Source organism: Pogona vitticeps, chromosome 4 (assembly GCF_051106095.1).
Source record: "Pogona vitticeps strain Pit_001003342236 chromosome 4, PviZW2.1, whole genome shotgun sequence".
NCBI lineage: Eukaryota > Metazoa > Chordata > Lepidosauria > Squamata > Agamidae > Pogona > Pogona vitticeps.
The window spans coordinates 110,236,778-110,249,672 of NC_135786.1; the positions used below are offsets into that span (position 1 = coordinate 110,236,778).

Consider the following 12,895-nt stretch of genomic DNA (forward strand, 5'->3'; position numbering starts at 1 on the left):
GAAAAGGGAAGGAAAGGCAGACATTTCAGACAGTGGAGCTGGGCCATTTATCAGACACATTTTTGTGACCAAACTGGTCCCAATCCATAAGGAGCAATCAGAAGATTGTAAATTGTGTCCTTCTGCAGCCCAGCATGCTTACAGAAGCCAGCCAGCTCCTTCTCCAAAGTTTGTGACTCCCTAGAGAGTTCTTGGGGCAGTGTTTTAGTCTCAGTAATGAGACCTTCAAATTAAGCCCACGTTGATCTTCCAGTGTATATATTAGATTATTAGACTGAAACTAAGCTCTTCAAAGATTGCAAAGAAGTCACAAAAATGTATGTATGTATGTATGTATGTATGTATGTATGTATGTATGTATGTATGTATGTATGTATGTATGTATGTATGTATGTATGTATGTATGTATGTATGTATGTGTTTGTGTGTGTTTGTGTGTGTGTATGTGTTAATGTATGTATGTATGTATGGGTGTGTGTGTATGTATGTATGTATTTATTTATTTATTTATTTATTTATTTGATGACACCTAGAGAGGTCGTATTGACCAGATACGCGGTGTTCAAATAGAATAAATAAATAAATAAATGCATCTGCTGCCCAGTTAGTGAACACACACTACTCAGGGCTCTTTAGAGAGTAAAAGAGAAACCACGCACATTTTGATATGACCAAAGTTACTATCTGGGAGACCAACAGGGGCTTAATTTGAAGGCCTGATTGCTGAGACTAAAACAATACTACCAGAATGTGCTAGCCAAACATAAACTTTAGAAAGGTATATGGCTGGCTCATGTGGGCATGCTGGGCTGCAGAAGGGCAGAGTCCTGCGAGGTTTTCCTCACGGATTCCTTGCCTTACAATTGCAATTTGTGGATTTCCTCCTTAGTCCACCAGAGACAAAGAATGTGACGTATGAGGTTGAAGAAAACTCCAGCCCCCGGGTAAGAAATGAAGGGATGTCCCCTGGTAGAAAGGGGGGATGGGTGGTGGGCAGTAAGAGTAGCCACAATATCCAGCTGATGGCTGATGCCAGAGGGCACCATGGAGTACACTTTGCTCCCCCTTGCCTCCAGTAAACATGAATGTAATCCTGGCTGGGACAAGGGCAGGCTTGGCTTTGACATGAATTAAGTAACACCCACATGATTTTGATTCCTAGGATTTCCTTGACAGCGAAGAAACCATTGATGATATAAGGAGCATCAACAATGAAGAGTGCACCCCTAGCCCCACATCTGACATGTAGGCTCTGTATTTTTATCTTGGAAGAGTTGAGTGTGTAATTTCAGGGAGCAACAAAATAGAACCCTTGGCTTCTTAAGGATGAGTAGTGTCCTGGTGGATTGAGTGTCCCTATTCCCACTTACACTTTTGCCCTGCTTTGAGCTCCTTTTGGACTGAAAGCACATCAGTTCCCAGTATTTGCCTAAAACTGGAGGAAAATGTGATGGAGAATCCAGCAGGGTTATCCACGCCATTTTCTTTCCTTATGATTTCATTGCCTTATGTTTGTACTCTAGGACTTTCTCCCTCAGTGCATGGGAGTGAAGGAAGAATGAGACTTATGATGTGGAAGAGAGCTCTGGCCCCTTGGTGAGAAAGGGAGGCTTGTGCGCTGGATGAAAGGCAGAGGTTGGGGTGGTGGGGCTTGAAAAAAGTAGCCAAGACATCCAGCTGCAAAATGCTCAAAGATGGTCGAATTGGGTAAAGGTTGACGCCCACATGCCCTGAGTACAGCCTTGGGCAGAGCCTGGGGTAAGCTTAATTTTAGGGAAATGAGTGAATTAACACATGCACCGTTTGGGTTCCTAGGTTTACCAAGACCAACAGGACACGCTGGATGATGTGAGCAGCATCAAGAATGAGGAGTGGTTCCCTTCTCCCAACTCAGCCGAGTAGGCCTTTCGCAGGTAGGGGAAGGGTCAGGGAGGGCATCTGTTTTTGCAAGAGGTCTGTCCCACTTTGGTCACTTCACTTTTTAGAGAGTGAGGGGGTGGATTCTCAAGGAACAATAAGCCAAGCCCTCCGCCTTGTTGTGGATCAGCATCCTGCTGGTGCCCTTTGTTCAGCTCCTCTCACTTGAAGCGTTAAATGTGTCTGCTCGGTGTCCTGGTACCAAGACGCTCTGCTCCCCCCCTCTCCATATTTGTTCCCTTCTGTTCAGTGGAGAAAAATTTGTCCTTGGGTTCCTTCCGCACTCTGTTGAGAGGGAACCAACCAGAAAAGGAATCTGTCCGCTGGCAGAGGACACAAGGGAAACAAAAGTAGAGAGATACCCTTGCTTTCTTTGATTGCTCCTTCAGACAGTGGTAACCAAGAAGGCTCATACATCATCACAGTAATGTTGCACAATAAGATGCAATAACCCTCTCCGTCTGGTGTCTAACTTGTTGTGTTGTCTGAAGCCTCCCAGTATTTCCTTGATTCTCATGGTAAAATTAGACCTTGGCCTGGGACATAATTCATTGTCTGTGTAATGAAGGAACAAAAGATATCCTCTCTGTTGTCTTCCTGGCATCTTTCTCAGCTTCCAGGGGGATCTGGTTGCTCACTCTTTCATAGTTGTGTCTGGCACAGCGGGGCTCCTCCTCTGCTTTTCTTTTCTGACCCATCTTTTCTCTCCTCCCCTCTCCCTTTCTAGCGTCCTGCAGACACAGAGGAACCAAACCTTCACTGTTGAAGAGTCCTTCTCTGTTTGGGTAAGACAGGAAAGCCTGCCTGGCACGTAAAAGAGCAAAAGTCGGAGGGAGGCATGGTCCAAAATCCATCCAGAGTTTTCTCTGGGGTTCCTTCTTTCCCTTTCATTTGCCTGGTTCCCACCACTCCTTTTCCTCTTCTGAAATCCCACAAAAGTCTTTCAATGGGGAGATAACGGTCTGGTTGTCCTTCCCCCTTGCCATTTCTTCACTCCCGTTCCCGCCACCTCTAAGGCAGCTGCAACTCCCAGAGAAGTTAATCCAGCCGGGAAAAAGTCAGATGCTCCTTCTCTGAAGAGGAATCAATTCTGTTGAAGGGAATGGTCCTTGTTTCAGAAACTTGAGGACTGACAACAGGCCTGACTCAGAATGCGGTCGTCATTCTGGAAGCATGGCCTAACCATAGTTCTCAGGTTTAAGCCCTGGTCTTCGCTTAATGGTAATTATGTGCCATCAAGTCCATTCACACATACACCGAACCTCTTCAGGGTTTTCTACGTAGATAAAACTGAAAAGGTGGTCTATTATTCCCTTTTTATGGGGCACGTGGCTGTACAGCTTGCCTGGCTGTTTGGCATTAGAGAAGCTTTTCTTTGAAACTGGGTAAGATATTTATGAATTCCATTCCTAGGATTCCTCAGAAGAACAGGGGACCCAGGATGATTTGGGCAGTGTGCTAGAGGAAGCATTTATGCCTTCTCCCCATCCAACCAGGTAATCTATTTGCTGAGGTTTTGGTGTTTCGGGGGCTGGACTGAGAAGACACAACCCGCCCAAAGCCTGGGTCACACTATATATGGGCACCTTGATGAGCACGTAGCTGCTTCCGGCCGCTGCTTTGCTCAAGGCTGGGTGTTATGAGAGTGGATCTAGAAGTCACAGATGACAGCGAGTCAGTCACTAAATAAGAGATCCAAGAGTATCCGAGGCAGGAGATCTGGTGCCTCTCTTGGATTATTCGGCTGGAGGGACCCATAGTTTGCAGGGCTGTTCTTGTCTTTCATGCGGTGGGTTCTTTCCTCTAGGGTTCCGGAGCCGAGAGAAGGCGCCTTCACTAAAGATGAGTCTCCCTCTCCTTCGGTAAGGAAAGAAAGGCCAGAAACCTTTTTATGGTGAAGGATGACAAACACCTTAAGGAGCAAGGAAGCCTTGGGTTTAACATTTGATTCTCCTTGACAGGATTCCTTAGAAGATATAATCAAGAGCCTGGAGAAGATGGAGAGGGAGCCATTGTTCAGTCCAGAGAGGTACCATAAATTTAGCCTAAAGACACCCAAGAATCACAGCACCTTCCCTAAGAAGGAGTGGCCTTTTGAGTTCACATAAGGGAGAGGCTTACATTCTGAAAAGTCCAAGCGTAATGATTCTCTTATAAAGCAAGGCTAAAGCCTTTGCTTTCATGTTTAGTATAGATAAGAGTTTTCAGCAGCTGTTTTCTGGGCCCAGTGGATGCTCAGTGGAACTGGAGGTCCAGAAAAAAAAGGGAGACAAGTTAGGCACATGCTGAAAAGGGGATCCAAGATATTTCTAAGCAGAAGAACTTGGTCCCTATTCTCACGATGTTGGGTGAAAAGGACCAATTCACTGCAAGGTCTTCGGGTCCTCAATGAGTGGTCACTTTCTTCTAGGGTCTCCGAGCGACAGGAGGATTCATTCACCATGGAAAAGGCTCTCTCCCCTTCGGTAAGGAAGGAGAGGGCAGAAAGGGTGTATCAGGAAGGATGTCAAACACCCTGACCTTAAGGGGAATCCCTTTTTTTCCCAAAAGGCTAAGCTTTACTCACAATAGAATGGCAAACTCAGCTAGCAAAAACAGCCCTAACAGGCCTGTTCCTGCTCTAAGTGTGGGCTAATCTTGCTTCAGCCTTAGTTTGGGGAGCAAGGCAGCCTTGGCTTGAACACTTCACTCTCCTCGATAGGATTCCTTAGAAGACCTCATCAGGAGCCTGGAGCGAGAGGAGTGGTAGCCTTGGTCTGACACCGCAAGGTAGAGTATCCTTATCTAAGGAAAGCTGAGCTAAAGGACGTCTGAAGCCACTCAGGGGTTGCAGCCCCTTCTGAAGAAGAATGACTAAGAGGGTGGGTGGCAGCACAGCCAGACTGTTATTTTCATTTGAGGAGGTAGCCCTCTGCGTACACCTGGCTGTAGATTTCTATGCTGTTGAGAACTGCCATAGTAGAAATGTACAAACGTGGCCTTTGAAAAGGGGTTGTGGTTCAAATGTAATATCTGGCATGGGGGGGGGTTTCAAATGAATCTCAATATTCAGGCCATCACTAGCTCTTCTCTCCTTTTCCAGGCCTTGAAGAAATCTGCGGAGCAACCAGGACCCTGCAGCCCGGCGACTTGCTCCTGAGATGAAGGGCGACCTCCAGAAGGCTTTCTCCCTGCTCCTGTTCGGACACAGGATGCTGCAGACAGGTAAGGAAAAGAGCTGGAAGAAAACAAAGTCTTCTCCATTGAAGAGGCTCTCTAGTGAGGTGTAGGGCTGAGTTTGCTTTAGACAGGGCCTCCATGGAAGGGAAGGGGGTTAGATGTAAATCACAGTGTAAGCTAATTAAAAAATAGAGAAGGAGTAAACAAATATGTTGCTTTGTTTTTTACATCTCCACTTAGATGAGAAATTATGATGTGAATTTTAATTTTTACTTTTTTATTTTTAGGAATGAGGTCACCTTGAGTGAAAGGACAGTTCAGCTGCATCTTGGCTTAAAAGGGAAGGTATCTGGAAGTGAAACGATGTGGGTGTGCTGCTCCACCTCCTGACCCAGGGAAGCCCTGCCCTTAAGTCTCCAGAAGGCCCTTTCCTCCCTACCCTCACTTTGCAGGGTGCGGGATGGTGCCTCCTCACCTAATGGCCTGGAAAGATCATGGAGCTCCAGACCAGCAGGAAACGGGCGAGAGTTTTCTCTGCTGAACATGAGCAAGGAGAATTGGCCCCAACAGCAGAGGAAGGTCCTGTTAGCAACAGCGGTCTGGAGGTGGGGCACCACCACCCCATCGTTTCTCTCCTCGTCCCCCACAACTCCTTCCCTTCCAGGCCTGTGTTGCCGTTGCTTATCTGGAGCAGTGGCAACACTGAAAAGGCAACCTCTCCAACCCCTTTCCCCAGCCAGGCTGTTCTGCTTCTCCTCCCCTTCCCCTCCAGCTGCCTCCATACCTCCTCCCTCCGTTCATTTCCCCCTTCCTCCCACCCCGCTGGTTTCTACAACCTGCTCCCTGGGTGAACCGAGCTGTTCATGGGGTTTCGCAGCTGGAATGGCAAGGGAGGAGGAGCAGGAGCATCCTTGCTGACACTGTTTGGTTCTTGCCACAGGTCCGCCTCTCCCCACCATTCGAGAAGTCAAGACCTGGGAAGAAGAAAGAAGAGTGGCAACGTCCCCCCCCCCCGGAGTGTTCCTGCTTTGAGGTTCAGTGAAAGAACCTCCCCCCTTTCCTTTCCCTTGTCAAGTGGCTTTTCTTGCTATGGACATTTGTTAGCTGCCAGTTGATGGGGCTGGGAAGGAATTTTACCCACATTTCCTATTTTTCCTAAGCAATGTGGGGTTTTTGCCTTCCCCATAGCAACCTTCCCTCAAATTATTTTAAATTATGTAATACTATTTTTCTCCCCCTGAAATGTTAAGAACAATGGTGAATGAATGTATTTCCTCAACTTTATTATAAATGTGTATTTAATAAATAAATCATACTGTTGAATTAGTCACGTGTAGTATGTTTTTTTTCACAAGACATTCCTTCCTGTCTCAAGATTCATCAGAACATCTAATCCAGTCATTCCAAAAGCAGAACCTTCTCAGCATGCTTGGGTTGCAATTCCCATCTTTCCTGGCCATTGAGGCCGAAACTGTGAGGGCTAAGTCAGAGAAGGCTGGGCTACCTTGGCTGGCTGCAGCTCTCCAGGGTTCTAGATTTTATCTTCCGTCTTCCTTTCCATGGGAAAGGATAACAAGGACATGTTTAAACTACGTGGTCTTTCCAAGTCTTTCTATGGATTTGGCAAGCTATGAGAAGGGCGTTGGTGGCTTCTTCCCCTTAGGTTCAGCCATTACAACACCTCGCAGGAGATTCCAATGAGGTTCCCAGTCATTGCTGTGAGTTCCCTGGGGTGGGATATAACTGACAAGCCTAGGAAGTTTTGTTCTCAGGATGGGAACTGAGCAATGTCCTTTTTCTTAACTGGTCTTTTCTCAATCCAATTGCAGTATATTTTCTTTCAGATACACTCATCGATAACCCAGCAAGTTGGATTTTACTCTGATTTTAAGCAGTGCTCATAAGTGCTTGCTTAGCCCATTAGCTGCTCTGTGTTCCAATCTTTGAAATGAATGCTACATCTTTGCCCCTTTTATAACTGGACAGTGTTGGTTGTAAACTGTCCAGAGTTACCCTGAGCCAGATGGGGGTTGTATAAAAATCAGAGAGAGGGAGGTACAAAGAGAGAGAAAGAACCCCCTGTGTGCATGTGAAAATGGACCTCAGTCCCCCAAAATACTCAGTGAAATATATAGTTAATCTTTAAAGTGACACAATGTATTCCTTCGATATTTGGATTGCTTTTGTTATGTATATTTGCTCTATTTCCCATCAAAAAAGGTCCCTGTAGGAGTACACCTGAGAGAAGCAATTTTGAATTCCCCAGGGAGATTTGTGATGATCCGAGACCTCAGATGGAGGGCCAAACCTTCCAGATAGGAAAAATCTGTGGATGAAGGCTGATAACACTGTACCATTTTAATGACCTCAGTATGATTATCTAACATAGACATTTTCTTACATCTAAAGACACCACAAAACTTGTAAGGACAGGATGCATGTATGTTTTTATGTATGTATGTGTGTGGGTAGGTCGGTATTTATTTATTTATTTATTTATTTATTTATTTATTTATTTATTTATTTATTTATTTATTTATTTATTTATTTATTTATTTATTTATTTATTTATTTATTTATTTGATGGATCTGCTGCCCAATTAGTGAACACAGACTACTTGGGGCTCTTTAGAGAGTAAAAGAGAAACCATGCACATTCCCATATGACCAAAGTTACTATCTGGAGCTCCTTCAGAACTGGTTTTACCCATATCCTTTCCCCCAACTAAAGATCCCATAGGCAGGCCGTGATTTGAGCTAGGTTTCCATAGTTGGAATATAAGAAGAGCCCTGCTGGATCAGGCCAAGGGCTCATCTAGTCCAGTTTCTGGTATATCACTGTGGCCCCGCCAGATGCCTCTGGAAGCACATGAGACAGCTAGATCCCTGTCTCCTGATACCTCTCCCCTGCGTCTGGCATTTGGAGGTACCTTTCTTTTAAACCTGGAGATTATAGATCCCCATCACGGCTTGTAACCTGCGATCGACTGTTCCTCTAGGAATCTGTCCAATCCCCTTTTAAAGGCATTTAGGGCAGATGACATCACAACATCCTGCGGCAAGGAGTTCCACAGACTAACAACATGCTGGGTCAGGAAATATTTTCTTTTGTCTCTTCTCACTCTCCCAAAACTAAATTTGAGTTGATGTCCCCTGGTTCTGGTATTGCGTGAGAGGTTAAAAGAGCTTCCCTCTAACCACTTTATGCATCTCCTGCATACTTTTATCTCAGTCATGTCCCCACTCAGACACCTTTTCTCTAGACTAAAAGAGCCTAAAATGCTGAATCCTTTCCTCATAAGGAGGTGCCCAAGCCCAGTCATCATTTTAGTCGCTCTTTTGTGCACCTTTTCCAGTTCCGCTATAATTTTTTTGAAGTTTGATGACCAGAACTGAAAGCAATATGAATTACATGACATATTCTCATTGTGAAACAGATGTGATCAGATGGATGCAAAGGACCTTGCCTGATCGTACTGGAAAAGGTAGCTTTGTATGCCATATTTTATTGTGGTATTTTCGCTTCTTGATCTGTGGATTAACTGTATTGCATTTTATTTTTACTTCCATGTATTCTTTTAGTTGACTGTAAACAGCACAGACTAGTGCATTTGCACTAATGGAGTGATATACAAATTGAATAAAGAAATAAAGAAATCGGATAGGCCTGTTCCTTGGGATGTCACAGAGAGGCAGCCTCCTCAAAGGGGGTGGTCCCTTTTGGTAACAATGCCATCTGTGTGCATGTGCGTGAGAATTTGAGAGAGTGTGTTTTTGTGTGTAAGAGGAAGAAGATGTGGATTTTCTGCAACCCTTCATAAATAAATATTTTCTTACAACACATAGATGGCCAGAGAGCCTGCTCCTATGCAAGCCACTGGCAATGGTGCGGCTAAAAAATATTGTAAATAAATAAATAAAATAAATAAACACTACTAGTATTCTAACATCCTGTTCATTTCACTTTCTCAGCCAAACACTCTGAGAATGGATAGTGAGTTCTCAGACTTTAAATTCAATTGACATCCAAAAACAAAGCTTCTTCCTGCTTGGGAAACCCTAATTTAAATTACCATGGGTTTTTTAAACAAACAAACAAATAAACAAACAAACAAACAAACATGATATTTCAAGTTTTGATATGTAAAATCCTTCTTCCTCAGGCTATACAGCACCCATTCATGTTTAATTTCAGTTCTTTCTACATTATGGGAGACCAGTCACAAAACAAAGTGGCACTGGGCCATTTATCAGACACATTTTTGTGACCAAATTGCAGGAAGAAAGCCTTTGACTCTCCCAGAAAGAAAGGAGCCACAGGGACTTCTAAAATCCTTGTAAGATTACTCTGCACCCCCCTCCTGAAAGCCTTCTGGCAGTTTCTGGTTCCTGGGCTCTATTGGATAAACGTCTGAGGGATTGTAGCGGGACATGTAAAAACTAAGTCTTTAACACTGTTTGTTTCTCCATTTTTGAAGCCATCTTTGTCTGTGGGCAACTTTGCATGTGTTGTCAAGAGTGCATGTTTCTATTTGTCCGAATGCTTCTGCCAGACGCAGAGGAGCCAGGCCGGAAAGGGAGCTGGCAGCCTCCATGGCCAAGCTTGGCTCCAAAGGGAGAGCTCTTTTCTGTTTGGACTCAAAGGCTGGCCAAGACTGCTCGGAACTCCCAGACCTTAGGTGTTTACCTGGTCGCCAAGGCAACCAGGTTCCGGGCCGGTCCTGTGTTGCTCAGTCCCCTAGTGGACTTGGTGGCAGTTGGAAGCTCCTCCGAGGTCTTCTGGCTGGGGGTGTTTGCTTGCGCCCGTGTGCCGTCCCTTCTACTTGGGTGAGACCAAGTCCTTGAGCCCCTGGAGATCATGGCTCCTCGTCTGAGAAGAAACAGAGTAAGTTCTGGCCGCCTTGGGAAGGGGGGTGGGCTGGAGCTCCCCTTGATATCTTGGGGGGAAGGGGAGGCCCTATGGAGAGGGGACAGAGCCAGGTGCCTTGACTTGCACCCCAGACTTATCAAGATACTGTCCTGAGAAGAACTGTTCTGAGCAATAAGACCAAGGAGGGTTGGAGCAGCAGACTTGGTTCTGTGCTGGAAAAAGGATACACGACCCCCACACTCCTTACACCTGCCCCGTGAACAAGGGGTTTGGCTTCAGAGTTCTAAAGTTAAACTCCAAACAGCTTTTTCCAGATTTTGGAAGAGAAAATCTTTTCAGTGGATTAGAATTCTAACCTAGAAAACGAAATGAAATGTGCAAATAGAAAATATCAATCTTCTCAACACAGTCAGGTACATTGTGCCAAAAAAAGGACAGGCTTTGTTCTCTCCCCAGCCCTTCTCCCTGGGGAACACCCTCCCCTCTGCCCCAAAGGCTCCCAAGCAGATTCAAGGGGCAGGTGGAAGGCACAAATCTATTATCTGATGCTTCTTATTTTGAGGCACCCTCTGTGCACTCGGGGACAAGGAGATGGTGGGTGATGGATGTTTTAGGAGGGCCTGGCCTGCACCCACACCCACACCCCTGCCATCCATATCCTCTGCTCTCTTCTGCAGAAAGCCAAGTGGTGGTGGCTGCTGTGTTGCTTCTCCAGCACCACAAAGGAAGAAGAGGCTCCTGAGGCCCCTCCTGCCAGGTAAGGTGACAAAATCAGGTCCCTGATCCCAAGGGGCTTCCAAGCAAACCTGGAACAGCAAATGAAGGAACTTGTCGGGCTGAGGGGGAGAGAAACATAGAGAGGAAATGAAGAATGTGGGGCAAAAACACTTTCTCGTACTTGCATAGGCACGGATTAAGGAATAATTCAGGGTCTCTAGAGCATGTGCTTAACCCTGGTCTAGAAGCAGTGCTCCCAGAAGTGGTGAAAGGCATCAGTTTCTCATGGAATTTGTTTTTCTTGACTTATATATGCAATCTTTGAGGAGCTTAGTTTCAGCCTAATAACCTAATGGGAGACCAACAGGGGCTTATTTTGAAGGCCTGATTGCTGAGACTAAAACAATACTACCAGAATGTGCTAGCCAAACATAAACTTTAGAAAGGTATATGGCTGGCTCATGTGGGCATGCTGGGCTGCAGAAGGGCAGAGTCCTGCGAGGTTTTCCTCACGGATTCCTTGCCTTACAATTGCAATTTGTGGATTTCCTCCTTAGTCCACCAGAGCCTACGAACGTGACCTACGAGGTTGAAGAAAACTCCAGCCCCCGGGTAAGAAATGAAGGGATGTCCCCTGGTAGAAAGGGGGGATGGGTGGTGGGCAGTAAGAGTAGTCACGATGCCGGAGGGCACCATGGAGTATACTTTGCTCCCCCGCCCCTCCGGTAACCATGAATGTAATCCTGGCTGGGACAAGGGCAGGCTTGGCTTTGACATGAATTAAGTAACACCCACATGATTTTGATTCCTAGGATTTCCTCAACAGCGAAGGCACTCTTAATAATATAAGGAGCATCAATGATGAAGACTGCATCCCTACCCCCACATCTGACATGTAAGCTATGTTTTTTTTTTTTTTTTTATCTTGGAAGAGTTGAGTGTGTAATTTCAGGGAGCAACAAAATAGAACTCCTGGCTTCTTAAGGATGAGCAGTGTCCTGGTGGATTGAGCGTCCTTATTCCCACTTACACCCTTGCCCTGCTTTAATCTCTTTTTGGACTGAAAGCAGATCCAGTTCCAAGTATTCTGTTGGGTTGTTTCAATTCCCGGCCCACCTTCCACTTTGCATAAAACTGGAGGAAAACTGGATGGAGAGTCCAGCAGGGTTATCCACGCCCTTTTCTTTCCTTATGATTTCATTGCCTTATGTTTGCACTCTAGGACTTTCTCCCTCAGTGCATGGGAGCCAAGGAGGAACGAGACTTATGATGTGGAAGAGAGCTCTGGCCCCTTGGTGAGAAATGGAGGCTTGTGCGCTGGATGAAAGGCAGAGGTTGGGGTGGGGTGGCTGGATAAGAGGAGCCAAAACATCCAGCTGAAAAAGGCTCTAAGACGGTCTAATTCGGTAAAGGTTGACCCCCGCATGCCCTGAGTACAGCCTTGGGCAGAGCCTGGGGTAAGCTTAATTTAAGGGAAATTAGTGAATTAACACACTCACCGTTTTGGTTCCTAGGAATACCAAGACCAGCAGGACACCCTGGATGATGTGAGCAGCATCAAGGATGAGGAGTGGTTCCCTTCTCCCAATTTGGCCAGGTAGGCCCTTCTCAGGTAGGGGAAGGGTCAGGGAGGGCATCTGTTTTTGCAAGAGGTCTGCCCCACTTTGGTCACTTCACTTTTTAGGGATTGAGGGGGTGGATTCTCAAAGAACGTTAAGCCAAGCCCTCCGCCTTGTTGTGGATCAGCAACATGCTGGTGCCCTTTGTTCAGCTCCTCTCACTTGAAGCGTTAAATGTGTCTGCTGGGTGTCCTGGCACCAAGACGCTCTGCTCCCCCCTCCCTATATTTGTTACCTTTTGGTCAGTAGAGAAAAATTTGTCCTTGGGTTCCTTCCGCACTCTGTTGAGAGGGAACCAACCAGAAAAGGAATCTGTCCGCTGGCAGAGGACACAAGGGAAACAAAAGTAGAGAGATACCCTTGCTTTCTTTGACTGCTCCTTCAGACAGTGGTAACCAAGAAGGCTCAAACATCATCACAGTAATGTTGCACAATAAGAGGCAATAACCCTCTCCGTCTGGTGTCTAACTTGTTGTGTTGTCTGAAGCCTCCCAGTATTTCCTTGATTCTCATGGTAAAATTAGACCTTGGCCTGGGACATAATTCATTGTCTGTGTAATGAAGGAGCAATTGATATGCTCTCTGTTGTCTTGCTGGCATCTTTCTCAGCTTC

The 12,895-nt window shown here is 45.8% G+C and overlaps 1 protein-coding gene and 3 long non-coding RNA genes across 4 annotated transcripts in view; all 4 read left to right on the forward strand.

Moving 5' to 3' along the window:
- LOC140706422 (uncharacterized) overlaps positions 1-12,895 on the forward strand; it is a 98,335-nt gene that overhangs the window by 83,309 nt on the left and 2,131 nt on the right. Inside the window, exons 4-6 of the mRNA XM_078393071.1 lie at positions 1,163-1,245; positions 11,886-11,958; positions 12,178-12,260. Coding sequence (XP_078249197.1) covers positions 1,163-1,245; positions 11,886-11,958; positions 12,178-12,260 — 239 coding nt within the window. The remainder of the gene's footprint in view (positions 1-1,162; positions 1,246-11,885; positions 11,959-12,177; positions 12,261-12,895) is intronic.
- On the forward strand, positions 2,141-3,947 carry LOC144588855 (uncharacterized). The gene is made up of 4 exons (XR_013544588.1): positions 2,141-2,702; positions 3,331-3,413; positions 3,725-3,779; positions 3,879-3,947. It is a non-coding gene; the product is annotated as an uncharacterized LOC144588855 (long non-coding RNA).
- On the forward strand, positions 4,324-6,404 carry LOC144588854 (uncharacterized). Its single transcript, XR_013544587.1, has 4 exons — positions 4,324-4,382; positions 4,619-4,686; positions 5,000-5,121; positions 5,364-6,404. It is a non-coding gene; the product is annotated as an uncharacterized LOC144588854 (long non-coding RNA).
- LOC144588852 (uncharacterized) lies at positions 9,275-11,841 on the forward strand. The gene is made up of 4 exons (XR_013544585.1): positions 9,275-9,961; positions 10,624-10,703; positions 11,221-11,275; positions 11,476-11,841. It is a non-coding gene; the product is annotated as an uncharacterized LOC144588852 (long non-coding RNA).